Source organism: Mustela erminea, chromosome 1 (genome assembly GCF_009829155.1).
Source record: "Mustela erminea isolate mMusErm1 chromosome 1, mMusErm1.Pri, whole genome shotgun sequence".
NCBI classification, from domain to species: Eukaryota; Metazoa; Chordata; class Mammalia; order Carnivora; family Mustelidae; genus Mustela; species Mustela erminea.
The window spans coordinates 19,777,045-19,796,348 of NC_045614.1; the positions used below are offsets into that span (position 1 = coordinate 19,777,045).

The 19,304-nt window shown below is 43.1% G+C and overlaps 1 protein-coding gene across 9 annotated transcripts in view; it reads left to right on the forward strand.

Moving 5' to 3' along the window:
- RBM6 (RNA binding motif protein 6) overlaps positions 1-13,876 on the forward strand; it is a 107,179-nt gene extending 93,303 nt beyond the window's left edge. For 6 of the 9 annotated variants that reach the window (XM_032320238.1, XM_032320293.1, XM_032320260.1 and 3 more), the window contains 13 exons: positions 228-500; positions 901-1,061; positions 2,494-2,591; positions 3,287-3,329; positions 3,464-3,545; positions 3,784-3,869; positions 4,414-4,560; positions 5,330-5,425; positions 6,542-6,802; positions 8,752-8,826; positions 9,747-9,844; positions 12,841-12,970; positions 13,642-13,876. In XM_032320238.1, coding sequence (XP_032176129.1) covers positions 228-500; positions 901-1,061; positions 2,494-2,591; positions 3,287-3,329; positions 3,464-3,545; positions 3,784-3,869; positions 4,414-4,560; positions 5,330-5,425; positions 6,542-6,802; positions 8,752-8,826; positions 9,747-9,844; positions 12,841-12,970; positions 13,642-13,767 — 1,676 coding nt within the window. In that variant the 3' untranslated portion in view covers positions 13,768-13,876. Of the gene's footprint in view, positions 1-227; positions 501-900; positions 1,062-2,493; positions 2,592-3,286; positions 3,330-3,463; positions 3,546-3,783; positions 3,870-4,127; positions 4,197-4,413; positions 4,561-5,329; positions 5,426-6,541; positions 8,128-8,751; positions 8,832-9,746; positions 9,845-12,840; positions 12,971-13,641 lie in introns of those variants that run through there. The other 3 variants (XM_032320247.1, XR_004280470.1, XM_032320268.1) reach the window with 3 other exon arrangements.
- Positions 13,877-19,304: the final 5,428 nt, after the last annotated feature.

Sequence of the window (19,304 nt, forward strand, 5' to 3'; positions counted from 1 at the left end):
AAAACTCATAAGATGAAATTTAAATACTTGAGTGGCTTCTTTGAACTATTTCATGTGCTTTCTCATTGGCCTGGCTTAAAATCTATTAAAGGACATTTTTTGTAGCTATTTCTGGGACTATTAAAAGCATTCCATGAGTATTTGGTAGCAGGTAAGGAGGAATCACAGCAGTAATGTTTTTGGGATGAAACCTGCTGGAGACTCTCTTTCTGTTTCTGTTTCTATAGTGACAGAAGCCAAGCAAGAATTAATAACCTATCCTCAGCCTCAGAAAACATCCATACCAGCACCATCAGAAAAACAACCCAACCAGTCCCCAAGGTCAGCTGATAAGGAACCTGAACCCAAGAAGAGAGAAGAAGGACAAGAACCACGCTTGGGACATCAAAAGAGAGAAGGAGAAAGGTATCTACCTCCTCGAAGGGAAGGGCTCACCTTCCGAAGAGACCGAGAGAAGGAACCATGGTCTGGGGAGACACGCCAGGATGGGGAGAGCAAAAGTAAGTGATTTGTCAGGGCACGAACCAGCCTGTGACCACGGCAGTTAGAGTATAGGTGTTCTGTTTTGTGGTTAGGTACCAGGTGTTTCCCACACCCTAGTAAAACTGCTCAGCCTGATTGTGGAGGCTGTTGCTTTCTGCAGGCATTGCTGTAACCAGTCAGAGGAACTTGCATCCTCCAAATAGCAAATTGCTATTCAAATACAGCAAGACATCATTTTAGTATTTTAGTATTGACGAAGAAATGTTTGAAGTGTATGACCCAGCATTGTTTTATACAATCAGCCTTGCTAGAGCAGAGTAGCATCTGCAGTAAAAAAGGACAATCAGGCTCTGACGGCTTTGAAAATTAACCTTTCTCTCTTTCCTTGCTCCTCCCATTTGTATGTGGTTCGTTCAGCAATTATGCTAAAGCGCATCTATCGTTCCACTCCACCTGAGGTCATAGTAGAAGTGCTGGAACCCTACGTCCGCCTTACTACTGCCAATGTCCGTATCATCAAGAACAGAACCGGCCCCATGGGCCACACTTATGGCTTTATTGATCTCGACTCCCATGCGGTAAGTTTCCTTTGCCTTGGAATGGCCAAGGGACAGTTGGCTATAGAAACCTTAAGAAGGTTTGAAGGACTTCCTTGTCATTGGAATTCTCATGTGCTACCTGGTATCAAAAACTCTCTTGTTCTTTCCTTTAGGTGTAATGTTCATTCAAAGGAAGGGACTGCCTTTGAAAGTTAGAACTCTGAGCATTTTTCTAGATTTGGTTTTGTCTTTTGGTATTTACAATGTCCAGTTAAAATAACATGAGAACTTAGTTACTTGTGAAGAATCTGTGTACTGAACCTTGCAAGCTTTAGTAAATTTTCTAGTTTCTTTTTTTTTTTTTTAAAGATTTTATTTATTTATTTGACAGAGAAAGATCACAAGTAGGCAGAGAGAGAGAGAGAAAGAGGGAAGCAGGCTCCCCACTGAGTGGAGAGCCAGATGCGGGACTCGATCCCAGGACCCTGAGATCATGACCTGAGCCGAAGGCAGTGGCTTAACCCACTGAGCCACCCAGGCGCCCCAATTTTCTAGTTTCTTAAATTTGTTTTGCTCAGCCATAAATGATTTTATATTTGATGGTAACAGGACATTTTCTCTTTTTCCTTAAAATGTTGTTTAAAAGATTCCTGTGGCTTGAATTTTTAGTTGTGGGGCCCTTTTCTATGGAAATAACATGAAAGTAGTAATGAAAATCCTTGATATTTTTCCTTTTTTTTTTTTTTTTTTAAGATTTTTTTTGAGAGAGAAAGGGCACGAGTTTGGGTGGGGGTGGCAGAGGCAGAGGGAGAAGCAGCCTCCCCACTGAGCAGGAAGCCCGACGGGGGACTTGATCCCAGGACCCTAGAACCCTGGGATCATGACCTGAACCAAAGGCAGATGGTCGGGGCACTGGATGGCTCAGTGGGTTAAAGCCTCTGCCTTTGGCTCAGGTCATGATCCCAGGGTGCTGGAATCAAGCCCCATATCTGGCTCTCTGCTCAGCGGGGCGTCTACTTCCCCCTCTCTCTGCCTGCCTTTCTGTCTACTTGTGATCTATCAAATCAATAAATAAAATCTTTTTTAAAAAATTTAAAAAAAAAAAAGGGGCAGGTGGGCAATTGACTGAGCCACCCAGGTGCCCCTCGTTGGTATTTTTTAGATTTCATGTTCAGAAGTCACAAGAGACTTCGTAAACCATATTTGATGCAGTGAGAGTTGCAGCCTAAAAGAAGAGGATTTGAATTTCTGATATCAGTACCAGAAACTGATGTCTACTGTGATCACTATTCTGATCAGCCCTTCATCTGGAGTTGCCTATTTTTGCCAGTTTGCTCTTACTATTATAATTATAGCCAGAACATAATGTTCAGTAAATTTTTCTTTTGAGAAGGAAAATCCACGTTCCGTTCTCTTTCAAAGGACATGGCCTTTTCTCTCTTTGTGCTGCAATTTGTCTTTGGTTTCCCAGGAAGCTCTTCGTGTAGTGAAGATCTTGCAGAACCTTGATCCACCATTTAGTATTGATGGGAAGATGGTAGCTGTAAACTTGGCCACCGGAAAACGAAGGTAAGGCGGAGGAGTGGGGCTCCTTTGTGAGTACCCTACTCAAGTTCTTGGGAGGCAACTCCTAAAAGGTAGAGATAGTAAGACATGGTACCTTCCAGTGTGGATTTCTTCAGATATGTGTACATGTTTTCTTTTTCTGTAGCTTGGCTTATTCTGACTTTAGTTGTCTTTTGTTTTTGTTTTTGTTTGTTTGTTTGTTTTTTCCTGAAATAGCAGTACTAGGTACTTTAGTGCCTTCCCTCTTCACTGCCTGGTATCTTTGGGTTCCAAATGATACAGTCTTGGATGTGGAGAAGAATCTCGATACATCCTTGCCCCTTGGAATCCTAAGAAAATGCTGTCCTGACTCCACACTCCCCTGACCCTGTTGATGCCTCCATGGTACCAGGAAATCTGATTCCCCTTCATTCTTGTACTTACCTTGACCTAGGAGTGGTCACTGGGAAGCGGCTGTATCAGAGAGGCAGGCTTGGAGGATGGGGCAGATCGTGCTCTGGCACCTCAGCTCGTTTGCTGTTCTGCTCCGGCAACAGCTGTGTAGGAGGAATCTCTGTACTGCCAGGCCTGCTTGCTCTGGATCCATTTCTTTCCCTGCAGAATGGGCAAAAGTTAGTTTCTTGGCAAATCCATAAGGTTAGCAATTCTCAAATGGCTTTTTGTAGCAGACTCAAGATGTGTTATGTTATTTGTTGCAGAAATGATTCTGGGGACCATTCTGACCACATGCACTACTATCAGGTAGGCTTCAGCAGCTGGGGAGTGCTCTGTCAAAATCCTCAAGTGACTGGAAGAGTCATCTTGAATTTTCTCCAGCGGGTGACTGGTAAGGGCTATCAGAAGTTCCATAATTTTAACTAGCCTTTCTGTGATAGGGTAAAAAGTATTTCCGAGACAGGAGAGGAGGAGGCAGAAATTCAGACTGGGCTTCAGATACAAATCGACAAGGACAACAGTGTGAGTCACTTGTTTTATTTTTGTTGCTCTTTTTGACTTGACTGCTCATTAATTGAGATCTTTGTGGTCACAGAGTTAGCAAGAAATACCATTAACTGGGGATGCTTATTCAGAGAGCACCATCTGCACGTTCTGCACCTGTGTGGGTTGGCTGGCCCCGTGCTTGGGTTGTTCTCAGTCCCACAGCAGGGCTCCACTGGACAGGGACTAACAATGGCTCTGGTTTTATTCCCGCTAGCATCATCTGACTGCTACATATATGATTCTGCTACTGGCTACTATTATGACCCTTTGGCAGGAACTTACTATGACCCAAACACCCAGGTGAGTTTTTGGTTTGTTTACTTTATCAGTGATTCTTTTGAGAAAAGTACCTATAATTTGTTGGTTTGAAGATTTTATTCCCTGGATTTTTGGTTGCTTATTACATGAAAAGTGGAAAAGTTTAAATCTCATGGAAGTTTAAGTACTTCTCCGTTTCTGGCAGCTGCTGTTACACTGTCTGTATCTCATGTCTAGCCTGGTGTTTTTTGAAGTCCACATCGTATATTGAGTTGTATTTACTGAGTTGTGTTCATTCAGGATTTACAGATGGTGACCTTTGTGTTAACTGTTGCCTATAGAGAAAATCAGTGCTTTGTGGCATTATAGGTAAGAATAGTGCTGCTCTTGGAAAAATGGACAGTGAGTGGTCTGGATAGGTCCTAGCCCCTGGAGTGGGTTTCAAGATGGTTTGATGTGGTCTCTTCTTAGGCTTGTGAGGGAGAGAGCTGTTCTTTCTCCCAGAAGGGAACTTGTTCCTTAGACCTAGAATTAACTGGGGAAGTGAGATATTCTGTAGACTTAACAGTTTCTAACTAAATTGCAGCAAGAAGTCTATGTGCCCCAGGACCCTGGATCACCTGAAGAAGAAGAGATCAAGGAAAAGAAGTCCACCAGTCAAGGAAAGTCAAGTAGTAAGAAGGAAGCATCTAAAAGAGATGGAAAGGAGAAAAAAGACCGAGGAGTGACAAGGGTAAGAGGACTTGGGAATCTTCTTTACCAGACAGTTACAGATTCAAATAAAGGCATTATAAAGGAGATCTAGGGTTGAGGTGTGAAGTTACCAAAAAAGCAGACAATCCCCTTGCATCTTACAGCTGGTGGTCACTCCTTCACAAAGGCAAAAACTGTGGATGGCAGAACAAAGTGACTCAGCTAAACCCTAACACCTGGGCTCCACGTAGTTTCACTTTCCTACACCCCCTCTTCAGTGCTTGACTCTGCATACACATTTCTGTAGTTGTAATTGTAGCAGAGGTTACCATTCTGTATTCTCTGCTCCGCTTATATTTGCTCTTAAGTAGTTTTTCCATAGTTCTATAATACTTAATTATTTATAATATTTGGATTCAGCTTTTGCCACTTGCTCTTTTTTTTTTTTTTTTTTTTTTTTTTAAGATTTTATTTACTCGTCAGGAAAGAGAGTGCACAGAAGCAAGGGAAACTTCCCAACCGTATTCCCAATCCTTTGTAAAATAAGGGTATTAATGCCTATCTGGGAGGGTTACAGTAAAGTCTGAGGACAATAATGCATATAAATGTCTCATCTGGTGCCTGACATATAGTGATCACTCACTATATACTGAATGTTATGTTTTCAAAGGCTTTTTATTTTGAAATCATTATAACAACATTTCAGATACTTCACAAATTAGGAGTTTTTGGAAAATCTGATTAAATTCAACAGGGTTCTTAGCCCACCTTTTTTATGAGTATCATATAAGAATTATGGGTTTAATCAGTTTCAGGAAAATGCCACTGAGGGGACAGCCCCCCCAGAGGACGTCTTTAAGAAGCCCCTGCCTCCCACTGTGAAGAAGGAAGAAAGTCCTCCACCAGTAAGGCTAAGCCAACACTCAGGGCTGGGGCTGGAGCTGGGGATAGGGTTGGTTCTAAATGGGAAGGGAAGTTCAAAGACTGATGTTTCACTTGGGTGTTGGTCCTTTTGTTCTCTCTACTGGACAAACAAGGACTTCCCTTGAGTATGAGCATGAGATAAATGTTCCTGTCTGCTAATAGACACCCTGCACCATTCCCATCAGACAAGGGAATGTCTGGCTCTTTTTAAGTTATAATCTTGGTCTTGTTAATCCTTCTAAAAGATCTATTTTCCTGGCCCCAATTTTTCCTGCCTTTTGGTGCTGTGTACGAAGCTCAGGTGTGGAGTGCATGTGTGGTCGTTTTTATGGTTTACCTGTCTGGCCAAAGTGAATGATGCTAAAATTAGTACCCGTTTTTTAGATGCATTAAAGTGATGGTCTCCTCTAATCTGATTCTGATTAAATGTAAATATGTAGCAATAGTGATCATGCTTTATTTTTTATTTCGATTGATCACAAGCCCATGACCATGCATCATTATTTCACAATCCTATAAATTACTGATAAATACTCTTCCCTGTCCCATTATTAGTTTAATTCATTGTAGCATCAGTCCTGGCCATGCCTTTGCCCCGCTCAGGAGCTCAGTGTCTACCTGAGAGCTTATTCTTCATTTGCTTTCGGTCCACCTCCTAAATCCCTTTTGCTGTAGGGGTTACTGTTGCCCTTCATAAATTTTATCTTTCCTTTTCTCCTGGGTTACGGTAACCTGAGGGATTGCTGCTATCTCTTCCTCTTTGTAACCTGTAACTTCTTAACTCTCCCTGCCTCCATGTCAGTTCTCCTTTCCCTTCTTTCTCTTCATTGTTCTGTTGCTAGAGTCACTTCTGAGGGAATCTTTCTGGTTTTATCTGAGCAATCCAGAAGAAAAGTCAAGCTTGAATATGTTGCTTCCATGAGGGAAATGAGCAGTGTGGTCATTAATCATCATTTTAATCCTTAATCATCATTTTAAGCCCAGTTCACTATTCAAACTAAAAGAGAAGAAATGAGATACCCATATTGGAATATCCAGGAAACAGGCCCCACAGTATAGGTTGAGGTTGGTGTTAATCTCTGGCCTTCTTCCTTCAGCCTAAGGTGGTAAACCCACTCATCGGCCTCCTGGGTGAATATGGAGGAGACAGTGACTATGAGGAGGAAGAGGAGGAGGAGCAGACGCCTCCTCCACAGCCCCGCACAGCCCAGCCCCAACAGAGGGAGGAGCTGACCAAGAAGGAGAACGAAGAAGATAAACTCACTGACTGGAATAAACTGGCTTGTCTGCTCTGCAGAAGGCAGTTTCCCAACAAAGAAGTTCTGATCAAACACCAGCAGCTCTCAGACCTGCACAAGGTATGGGGTAGCGGCCCTGACCTTTCAAACGTTGGCCTCTTACCATCATGTATTACAGTCCAATGAATTGTTCCTCCACCTTTTGTCAGGAGTTGCTTTGCATTAAGGCTGTGCGCACCTTCAGAAACCTTGGCAGGCAGCATGGCTGGGGCTTGAGCCCCAGACTCCGGGGCTGTGCTGAAGACAGGAGGGGAGGGAGTCATCAAGTCGGAGGCTTGTTTGCTGAGTTTCTCATCATAGCTCTTCTATTAACCTAACAATTGGACTTCAGATAAGCCTCTTCTCTCCTGTGGTATTTGGTGGCTTCCTCTGGTTCTGTCTAGTTCTGATACTGTGCAGTTTTCCCAAAGGTGGGTCACATTCTGCCATCTCTTCATGTGGTGAGTCACTGCTGTAAGCGGGGGCACAACGTCTGCTGTTAGAGAGTTAACCTGACACACACTGGCCCTCCCCTGCATCTTCCCGCTCAGATGTACTGGCCAAAGAGCCAAATTCTGGACAAATAAAACCCCTAGATAGACTCTTGTTCTCAGTCTAGGGTGATTTATTTCACACTCCTTCTCTAGCAGATGTTGCTAGAGCGGGTGAGGAAATCAGATTTAGACTTTCCTTCAATATAAAGTCCAAAGTCTTATGTAGCTAAAAGCTGAGAAGCTCTGCTTTTGGTAATAGGCCCCCCTTTTCTCCCAGCTGCCTCTGTGGAGGCTCTGCAGAGTTTCTAGGGGTCTGAGAAGTTCCTCACAATCCCTGCAACAGATTACCTCCCAGGTCCCTTTGACCTCGAATTCTCAGTCATGAGACTGACACATTCAAATTTCAGCTCTTTGAGGACGCCTGGCTTCCCCAGTCTGTAGAGCATGTGACTCTTGATCTTGGGGTTGTGAGTTCAAGCCCCACATTGGGTGTAGAGCTTACTTTTAAAAAAATTAAATGAAAAAAAAGTTAAAGGATATATAAAATTAAATAATAATAGATTTCAGCTCTCTGATGAAAATGCTAATAAATGGCTGATGTCAGGAAAGAGGAGCCAGAAATCTGGTGAATCCACGAATTGAACTGACTCTGGGATAGTGGAAAGTGGACTGTAGTACTTTTTTCCTTTCCTTGCAGTGATGCAGTGCAAAGAATCCCCATCCATACTGTACTGGACCCCTTAAGTTTCTTACATATGTTGGAGAGTATTGTGTAGTAGAGCCATGTTCGAGAAGTATGGGACCCTTAAAGAACACAGGACTCTCCGAGCAGTCTTTTTGTTCTTTTAGCACCTTGGGTTCTCCTTTTCATTTTTTCTGGATGCTTGAAAAAGAGGATAGTGTTCGAGGATGGTGAGTGGTGGTGGTGGTAGTGATTGATGGTGGTAGTAGGAAAATCATGTGGGCATTCAGTTTTCTCCACTGAGGTGCTCAGATTCCCCTCTCTCATAATTTTTACTTTAGATAAAAACCTATAAACCAGTTTTGTGTTTTCCGCATTTTTTTAAAAAGTTTTTATTTATTTGAGAGACAGAGTGCAGGGTGGGCTATGGAGGCAGGAGGGGTAAAGGGAGAGAATCTCAAGCAGACTCCCACCTGAACACAGAGCCTGATTCGGGACTTAATCTCATGACCCTGAGATGACCTAAGCTGAAATCAAGAGTCAGACAGTTAACTGACTGGGGCACCCAGGTGCCCCTGTTTTCTGCATTTGGAGAGAAGTAGAATGAAGGTCTCTCTTGTACTACACCATGTAACTAATCTGTGTGACAAGCCAGCATTACAACTTGGGTTCCTACTGGAGAGCCTAAAGCCAGTCTGGTTAGGAATTGTTGATTGCAGGGTACAGTGATCACTCAGGAGCGTTGGTCAGTAAAAGAAGCCACAGTCCTAAAGTAGCTATTGGGAAAGACCTAGAGGCATTTTCTAGGACCACTTTTTCTAGACCTGTACTCCTAGAACTTTCTGTCTTCTCAGCAAAACCTGGAAATCCATCGGAAGATAAAACAATCTGAGCAGGAGCTAGCCTATCTGGAAAGGAGAGAACAGGAGGTAAGTTTTGATGACCTATTAACTCCCTTGACCTCAACTCTTTACTCTGTGGTGTGGAATTTGTAGGCTGTACTGAAGACAGAGAGTGAAGGGGACCTAAAAGATGGTGTATACCTTTATCAAAACCCATCAAACTACATTATAATGGGTGCACTTCATTGTTTATAAAATTATACTTTAATAAAATTGATATATATATATATTTTTTTAAGATTTTATTTATTTATTTGACAGAGAGCACAAGTAATTAGAGAGGCAGGCAGAGACAGAGAGGAGGAAGCAGGCTCCCTGCCAAGGAGAGAGCCTGATGCGGGGCTCAATCCCAGGACCCTGAGACATGACCTGAGCCGAAGGCAGAGGCTTAACCCACTGAGTCACCCAGGCACCCCTGATATATATATTTTAAAAGGGTGGTAGTTTAAGGTCTCCAAACAGGTCAAACAAATAGCATTTTTCTTTCCTGCCCAGCTTTTAAAATCAGTGAAGGTAGGGCTGCTAAAATACCTTTTTTTACTATCAGAGGCTAAGTTAGAAGAAGCAGTTTAGCGTAGAGCCAAATGGACTTGTTACCTGGATCACATAATTAGGCAGACTCCCCTACGGATAGCCACAAGCTTCACTGCCCAGGCCAGATCTTATGTGATGGGTAGGAATCCTCCCTGGAGGCCTACTGGAGAGCACCTCCTAAGACAAGGTAAACACACCTGTAGGACAAGCACACCAGTTCATTCTTCTCAAATTTACCAGTCAGAGAAGCCACTGCTTTCTCAAGAAGAGTATGTGAAGGAGCAAGAGATTCCAGGAGTTAACAGTTGAACCCCCTTCTCTTTAGAAGGACTATAAGGAATAAAGCGAATTTTCCCCACTATTTCAGCTCCCTTAAATGGAAATTTCAGGTCTTTTCTTCTGCTTACCAACAGGGAAGGTTTAAAGAAAGAGGAAGTGATCGCAGGGAAAAGGTCCAATCTTTTGACTCTCCAGAAAGGAAACGAATTAAATACTCCAGGGAAACTGACAGGTAAGCCAGGAACTTTTCATTCAGCCTAAGCCTCAAGGCCTAATGGTGAAACCATCTTCTTCTCCAGCTGCACTGCTTTTTTCTCTCTCAGGGATAACTGAAGTCAGCAGGAGCAGGTTCTTTCTGAACTCCTTGAGTATGAGGTTCACTCCAACCTCTGACCACCCAGCTTCACTCAGGGAATATATGTGTTTGGCTGGCTGTTTAGCTGCTCTCCTTCTCTCCTCATCAGTAATGCTGTACCTCCTGTGGACCTGATAATGTCATTCTTTCAGGCTTTTTCTCTAGGGAACCTCCGTCCTCACACGTGGGTGCTGAATGAATGGTTGGCTGCTGATAGACCTATATTATCTCTAGATTCCTGTGCTTATTTCTAGTCAGTTCAGGGTGGGGAGCCCAGCAGAGTTAGATAGAATTTGTTGATAACCCATCGTGTCTAGGCACTGCGCTAAGTGCAAGGAATACTCAGGTGGACAAGACCTATAAGAATAAGGAAGGTTCAGGTGATGCTGTGTCTCATAGAGCAGACAGTTCCAGTGGAGAAGGGAAGGTCATTTCAGTTGGAGCAAACCACATACGTCGTGGATGAGAGAGAGAGGAGTCATAGGATGCATTTGAAAAATTATAAGTAGCCTGATGGAGGCCAGCTCAGGAAGTTCATACTCCTTGAATATCATGCTAAGACTTTGTCTTAGGGCAGCAGGAGGTTATGAAATGATTTTAAGGAGGGTGCTGATCTGATGAGACTTGAACAGGTCTGTATGTTGGTAAGCAAAAGAGCAGCTAATAGCCAGGGTAAATTATGCCTTTGGGGATGGGGGAGATCATTGATGGAGAAAGGCCCCAAAGGAGGGTTAATGGGGTCTGGGGCTCTGGCATCCCAACTTATTTGCTCACTGCCCACAGTAAGATTATTTTTTAATCATGGCCCAATAATCATGTGTGTGTAAATACCAAAAAGAGATCTTCATGAAAAATACTTATTTACTGAATATGATAAGCTCTGGTATTTTTATTCTAGCTTTTCCTATTTGCATTTTTTTTTTTTTTTAAGGATGAGTGTTTTTTGTTTGTTTGTTTGTTTGTTTTTAAGATTTTATTTATTTTATTATTTATTTGACTGGGGAAGAGATAGATCACAAGTAGGCAGGGAGGCAGGCAGAGAGAGTGGGAAGCAGCCTCCCTGCTGAGCAGAGAGTCCGATGCAGGGCTCGATCCCAGGACCCCAAGATCGTGACCCGAGCCGAAGGTAGCGACCCAACCCACTGAGCCACCCAGCCACCCCAGGATGAGTGATTTTTTTAAGATTTGTTTATTTTGAGATAGAGTGAGAATGCACACACGTGAGCAGAGGGAGAGAGAGAATCTCAAGCAGACTCCCTGCTGATCATGGAGCTTGATGTGGGGCTTTATCCCACAACCCTGAGATCATGACTTGAGCCAAACAAGAGCTGGACACTCAACCAACTGAGCCAGGTGCCCTGTTTGCATTCTTTTTTCTTTTTTTTTTTTTTTTAAGATTTTATTTCTTTATTTGACAGAGATCACAAGTAGGTAAATAGGCAGGCAGAGAGAGAAAGGAAGGCAGGCTCCCTGCCGAGCAGAGAGCCCAATGAGGGGCTCCATCCCAGGACCCTGGGATCATGACCTGAGCCGAAGGCAGAGGCTTAACCCACTGAGCCACCCAGGTGCATTCTTAAGAAGTGCTAAGGAAGGACCACTTAAACAATGTAATATCCTACTAGGTCATTCTCTGCAATTCGAAATATACTGGGCTAAGCCAAAGGTAAAGGAGTCATTAAGGAGGAAGGACACCTTAGCCCTGAGTGAGCTGGGCTGGGTGCAGAAAGATACCCTTCTGTATTCTTGGCACCCATCACACACATTCTGCTGGTTCCCTTCCTTCTTAGTCTTCTCCCATGCTTCTCTTAGTTTTCTGGGCAATTCCAGATATTCTCCAGGACTCTGCCCTCAGTGCTCTTTAATTCTTGTTGTTCTACCTCTTGGCCTAGACCCAAGGCCACAGTCATCACTAACAAGCTAACAGGTCCCTATGACTCCATTCCAAGGCAGTTTGGTTTTCTGAGTGCAAAATTACTATTTCAGTTTACCTCCTGGGAATGTCCTTGTGGAGACCTCTTAGGCTCCTCACTCTAAGCAATAACTCAGTATTATATTCCATATGATATTCAGTTCCAGTCCTGCTAAACCTGCTGTGTGATCCTCTTTCAGAGTAGTGACATCACTGCATCATGGCCTGCCTGGTCTGACCCAGTCTTCCCGCCTTTTCCCCTTTATCGTTACTGGCCACGTCCCTAATTAAGCTTTTTCCCCCTTTCTAGCTCACCTCCAAATTGGACTCTTTATTCTCCGTCTCTGTTCTTCAACCTCTAGTGTACTCTCTACCCTGGCACCAAAACCATTTTGTGAACAGAAATCTCCTAAAACTTACCTTTTTGTGAGGGCATACCTTGCTAAGAAGGAGGCCTGGAGTCCAGGGGTTTTTTTGTCCCAAAGGATGAAGTCCAGAATCATGATTTAGCGTGAAGTTTCGAGGCTTTCCAGTCTAGCCCAAGAAGCCTTTGTCAGTTCCTACAATTCCTCTCCTAGACAAATTGTATTCTCTAACTTCTTATTTATGGCCTCCTTTCCTCTCATACTTTTTAGTCAGTTCGGATGTGCCCTCTTGTTGGAATTCGTCATTGTTGGTGATGCTCCTTCAGAGCTTGTGTCTTCTCTGATGTATTTCCATAGGAGATGTCTCCTGATCCCACATCCCTGGCTGAGTTATCCTTTTCATGTCCTTCCCCATGAATAGGGATGGGTCTTGGGCATCTGTGTATCCCTAGGACCAAAGCCTGTTGCATAGATAGCAGGCACTCAGAAGTATTCCCTAATACACTTCAGAGGAAGCAAATGTGAATCAGGACAACAGAGGTTTTTATTAGGGTCACTTTGAAAGTGATGGTATGTAAGTACATCTGCTCCTTTCGCAGTGATCGCAAACCTGTTGGTAAAGAAGGAATCGACAGTAGCAACAAAGGAGGCTGTGTCCAGCAGACCGCTGGCTGGAGGAAGGGGGCGGGCCTCGGGTATGGCCATCCCGGATTGGCTTCAGCAGAGGAGGTGAAATGGTTTCCGTCTTTTGGGGGTGGCCTGAACCTGGAATGTACTTAACGTTCTCTCTTTCAGTCAGTCTTGATTACTGGATGATAGATGGGCATTCTGGGCCCTTGTAATTTTGGTTGGCTGTGGGAGAAGGAGAAAAGTGGAAATGGGGCTCATCTTACTCTTACACGGAGTAAAAGGTGGGGTATTACAGGAATCAGGCAATTTGAAACTGGCAAATCATTTGGTGACAAAAACCAGGGAACCTGCAGTAAAAGGAACAAAAGCATCTGAGAGGCATCATCATCTGAGGAACTGAAATAACTAAAATATGAGGAGGGCGAGGTTAGTCCTGGTTCTCACAAAGGGCTCTGCCTCACTTAGGTCAGGAAGAGAAGAGAGCAAAGGTTTTGAGAGGGAACGTTGCCCATTTTGTGTTGGCTTGGTCCCCCTCTGAACATGCCAACTGCAGGAGACTGGCTTCTCATGTCTGGTATTAAATCCCATATCCTGAAGTCATGGCATCACCACCCTCCTTATTCATCTTGGGTTTTGTTTATTAATTAAACATTCTAAAAATTTCCCCCAAATCCTGATCCTTACTGGTCCAGAAATACTTGTAATCAAAGGCCAGACCTGAGGCTTATTAATTGATAGAGCCCACTTCATTGTTTGTCTTTGTGTTACAGACTGAAGGCCGGATGAGGGGGCCCAGTGTGGGGGCTCCAGGAAGAACCAACAAGAGACAGTCCAACGAGACTTACCGAGATGCTGTGCGAAGAGTCATGTTTGCTCGGTATAAAGAACTAGATTAAAGAATGGAGACAAGTCCCCACAGAACACAACCTCCTTCTTGTTTTGTTTGTCCGTCTCTCCTTTTGTTTTGTTACTGTTCTTGCTGCTAGAACTTTTTTAAATAAACTTTTTTTCAATGTGATTTTTTTTGGTGGTTATATTTTTCTCCCACAGGTGGGTGAGGGTGGGGTGTATGGTAGGAGGGAGAGAGCACGTTGGTGCTGCCCATTTAAGGTGGCACTGAAATGGCAGCAAGTGCTACCATGAGCCCTGAGACACCACCTGCTGTCAGTATGAGTGGATGTGTTGCGGTGACCTTTGAACTCTAGCTTGTGTGAGTACTTTCAGATTTTAAAAATTATTTTCCTGATCTAGTTCATGAAAACTGTATCCCATTATTGCTTGCTTTTATTTCTTTGATAACTGCTGAAAGTGAATATATTTCCGTATGTTGGTTTACTACTGATTAGACCTTTGAAGTCATCTTCTGACTTCCCTATTGTTGGTGGGGGTGGGGGAAGCAGTGTGATAGCTCTTTTTCTAGGTGCCTGCTGGGTGCTTAATGTGTCACATATTATGATCACCACAATGAGTTGGCATAGTAAGAATTATTACTCCCCTCTAGCCACTACCTTCCCTCCTTGGCTGAAATTCTCCAGAGAGGTGTCTTTGGACACCCTCTTTCAAATCTTTCTTAATTTTCTACCATATCACTCATACCATTTCACTGGATTTGCTTTTAAAGAGAGGGTTGTTTTTAATTTTTTTTTTTTTTATTCTTTGAAGTTAAAAGTACAATATCCTATGAATCTATTAAAACTTTAAAAAGTAGGGTGCCTGGGTGGCTCAATCAGTTAAGTGGCCAGCTCTTGCTTTCAGCTCAGGTCATGATCCCAGGGTCCCGAGGTCAAGCCCTGCATCAGGCTCTGCGATTGATGGAGAGTCCGCTTGGGGATTCTCTCTTTCCCCGTCCCCAGCTTGCACTCACTCCCTTGCTCTCAAATAAATAAATCTTTAAAACGTAAAAAATAATTCCTCCAGATAACATATTATAGTACTAAGAGTTGCACTTTTCAGATGTCTCCGGAGGAATGTTTTTTAGGAAGAGAACTGCGGGTTTAGAAGAGTATGTTGATGGTATAAGGTGGGAGTTTGTAAACTTACCCAACAAGGTGGGACACCTGGGTGGCTCAGTGGGTTAAGTGTCTGCCTTCCCAGGGTCCTGGGATCAAGCCCCTTGTTGGGCTTTCTGCTTAGTGGGGAGCCTGCTTGTCCCTCTCCCACTGCTTGTGCTCTCTCTCTCTCTGTCAAATAAATAAACCTAAAATCTTTATTTTAAATTAAAAAATAAAAAGCTGGGGCGCCTGGGTGGCTCAATGGTTTAAGCCTCTGCTTTCGGCTCAGGTCATGATCTCAGGGTCCTGGGATCGAGCCCTGCATCGGGCTCTCTGCTTGGCGAGGAGCCTGCTACCACCTGTCTCTCTGCCTACTTGTGATCTCTCTCTCTCTGTCTAAGAAATAAATAAAATCTTTAAATAAATAAATAAATAAATAAATAACTTACCCATCAAGGGCCAGAGTCAGTATTTTATGCTTCGCAGGTCAGATGATCTCTGTTGAAACTATTCAGCCCTGTTATTGTAGTGAGAGCACAGCCACATTGATAGACAGTAGCAGCGATACATAGACAAGTGAATGTGGCTGAATTCGAATAAAACTTTATTTACAAAAACAGGTTGCAGGCCAGAATTGGCCCATAGGTCTAAGGGCGTAATCTGGTTGCATAAAGCAGAACCAAGGACAGCTCTGTAAAAATAGTATGGAGGTATTACCATTTGAGGGGGATGGGCAGTGAGGGGTGAGAGTTGTAAGGAGAGGTAGGTATATACCAAGAAGAAAACATTTCTAGAAACAAGAATGATATATGTGAAGTTAAATTGTTTGCCATGCTGTCTCCAAATATAATCCTTTCTTCTTTATTAAGTCTTTACCCCTCCCAAAGGGAAAACAAAATCAGGAGCGCACTGGCTTAGGGATTAAGAGCCCCAGGTTCAGGGCTCCTGGGTGGCTCAGTGGGGTAAGCCTCTGCCTCCAGCTCAGGTCATGATCTCATGCTCCTCTGCTCAGCGGGGAACCTGCTTCCTCCTTTCTCTCTGCCTATTTGTGATCTCTGTTGGTCAAATAAATAAATAAAATCTTAAAAAAACAAACAAAAAAAAAGCCCCAGGCTCTGGGCCTTGCTACCACTAGTGCAGCATTACAGCATTACAAAGTCCAATGACTTGGCTGCAGACAGATGCAGTGCAGTAGCCCTCTGGTCTGAAGGCCTGCAGGAACCTCTATGGTGCATCTCTTTTTTTTTTTTTTTTTTTTTAAGATTTTTATTTATTTGACACACACAGAAATCACAAGTAGCGCCCGCTGCATCTCATTTTTGCGTACATCAATGAGCACATCAAAATACTTCTTGAAAGCTGATCCAAGGGGCGCCTAGGTGGCTCAGTGGGTTAAAGCCTCTGCCTTCGGCTCTGGTCATGATCCCAGGGTCCTGGGATCGAGCCCCACATCAGGTTCTCTGCTCAGCGGGTAGCCTGCTTCCTCCTCTCTCTCTCTCTGCCTGCCTCTCTGCCTACTTGTGATCTGTCTGTCAAATAAATAAATAAAATCTTTTAAAAGTTAAAAAAAAAAGAAAAAGAAAGAAAGCTGATCCAAGTTTGTCCTTAACTGGCCAAACCAGGTTTTCCTTTTAACTTTGTATTACTCGTTTGGGCCTAAACTGTGGAACACTTCAAATGCTCCACTACTGAAGACTCTTTCATAGACTAGTTAGTTAATTCCAGTTCATTGGCTCCCCGGCAGAAGCACCACTGAGTTCCCTAGTGGTCATTCTATGAATGTTTTGAGAACCCACTTTACTTGTCACTGGGGCTTCTAGCAAGATCAGTGTTGGTTTCTGTACCCATAGGACTTAGTTACTAAGGAAGATGGGCGTTGAACAATTGCTGATGTGATGAGAGACAATACAGCATCTTCTCTGAAGAAAGTATTTAAGCTCAGACCTCAAACTAATTTACCTAGTTTTGTTTTCCAGCTTTATTTTGCCACTTAAATGGAAATTTTGTGGTTGAAAATATGGACTTAAATGTTCCATATATTTTTAAGGAACTACTTTGGGTATTGATGAAAGTAGGAATGTATGTGAAAAATGTGTCACCCTACCATGTCTCTGAGCAGTTCCCTGAGGCTTTGATCAGAATGCCAGCTACATAAGAATAGAGATCTCGGGTAATTTTCTTTACTACTGTATCCTTAGGTGCTAACACAGTAGGTACCGTATAAATGAGTGAATAATGCCTTGTTCATAGGTCTATATAAAATACTTGTTGAATTAAATTTTGATTGCATATCTCTGCCAATTCATCAAAGCTCAGCTTTGACAAATTAGTTTCTTGGTATAGACGAGAGTTCTCTCATGTGAAAGTCTTCTTATTCTGGAGTAGTATTTTTACAGTCTAAGATCAAAACATGTGAAGTGCATTTTTCTTTTGCTAAATGGGAGATTAAGGCAAAAAAGATCATTTCGGGGGCATCTGGGTGGCTTAGTGGGTTAAGCCTCTGCCTTTGGCTCAGGTCATGATCTCAGGGTCCTGGGATCAAGCCCTGCATTGGGCTCTCTGCTTGGCGGGGAGACTGCTTCCCCCGCTCTCTCTGCCTACTTGTGATCTCCCTCTCTGTGTCAAATAAATAAATAAAATCTTTTTTTTAAAAAAAGCCTTTCGTTAAGAGAACTTTTTTTTTAACCTCAGAACATTAGGAAAAGCAGTCTTTTTTTTTTAAGATTTTATTTATTTGTTTGACAGATCATAAGTAGGCAGAGAGGCAGACAGAGAGGGGGAAGCAGGCTCTCCACCGAGTAGAGAGCCCGATGCGGGGCTCGATCCCAGGACCCTGAGATCATGACCTGAGCCGAAGGCAGAGGCTTAACCCACTGAGCCACCCAGGCGCCCCTAGGAAAAACAGCCTTAAAGAACTTTGCCTAATATTGAACATACATGGCTTTACTCAAAACAAAAAACAGGGGTGCCTGGCTGGCTCAGTGGATGGAGCATGCAACTTTTGATCTCAGGTTTATGGGTCTGAGCCACATGTTGAATGTGGAGATTACTTCGGAATAAATATTTTTTAAGTACTTACTTTTAAATATTTTATTTATTTGACAGAGAGATAGCACAAGTAAGCAGAGCATCAGGGAGATGAAGAAGCAGGCTCCCTGCTGAGCAGGGACCATGACCTGAGCCAAAGCCTCAGCCTAACTGACTGAGTCAGCCAGGCACCCCTATTTATTTATTTGAGAGAGAATGAGTGAGTGAGCAAGGAGGGGGAGGGGGAGGGACAAGCAGACTCTGCCCTGAATGTGGAGCCTGATGTGGGTTAGATCCCACAACCCCAAAATCATGACCTGAGCCAAAATTGAGAGTTGGACACCTGACTGACTGAGCTATCCCGGCACCTCAAGAAAATACACTTGGGAGCCTTCTGTTGGTCGCATACTTCTAGTTTTTTCTGATGATGTAAGTTTTACATACATCTACTCCTCCCCAGAAGTTGGACACTATATAAATACATATACACATATGAAAATGTAGAAGTGTGTATTTGTGTGTGTGTAGATAGTGCTATGATCTGAATGTGTCCTCTCCCCTCTAAGTTCATACATTGAAATCCTAACTCTCAAAGGTAATGGTATTAGTAGGACTTTGGGAAATGATTAAGCTCATGAAGATGGAATCATCATAAATGGGATCAGTGCTCTTTTAAAAGAGATCCTACAGAGGTCCCTAGATTCTTCTACATGTGAGGATATAAGTCAGCAGCCTGGAAGAGGGCCTTCACTTCACCATGCTGGTACCTTGATCTTGGACTCCAGAACTGTGAGAAATAAATTTTTTGTTGTCTATAAGCTTTGTTGTTTGTTGTTGGTTATAAGCTACCCAGTCTGTGGTATCTCTTTATAGCAGCCTGAATGGAGATGGATGGATGGATGGATGGATGGATGGGGAGGAGAGAGGAGGAGGGAGAGGAAGTTACCCATTTTTCCAAAGTCAGAAATGTCTACCTTTCTTTCTATTGTTAGATTTTTTAATTATCCAAAGAACTTCCAGTGTCCATCACTTAATGCCCTTAATGTAGAATGCCTATCATTAAAACATGTTTAAAGAACATTTTTCCTGGATGTTTTTCCAAGAAAAAGATTTTCCAGTGTATTTGAAGCTTCTGGTTTGGAATCTACTCCTTGACATCATTCCATTATTCTTGATAGATCTCTCAGAAAGAGAGGAGTATAGTATGGTTTTCTATAACTGATAGCTTCCCTCTGCCTTATCATGGTCTAATTTTTCATGTCTATATATGTGACCTGAAAAACCAGTTCCACTAAAAATATATCTACAAATAATGCCAAGGGGGCAAATTATGCTAACTGGAGGCACTGCAGTACCACCATCTCACTAACCAGTCCCAGTCCAGAATAGCTCTTTTAATTCTCCAAGAAAGCTTG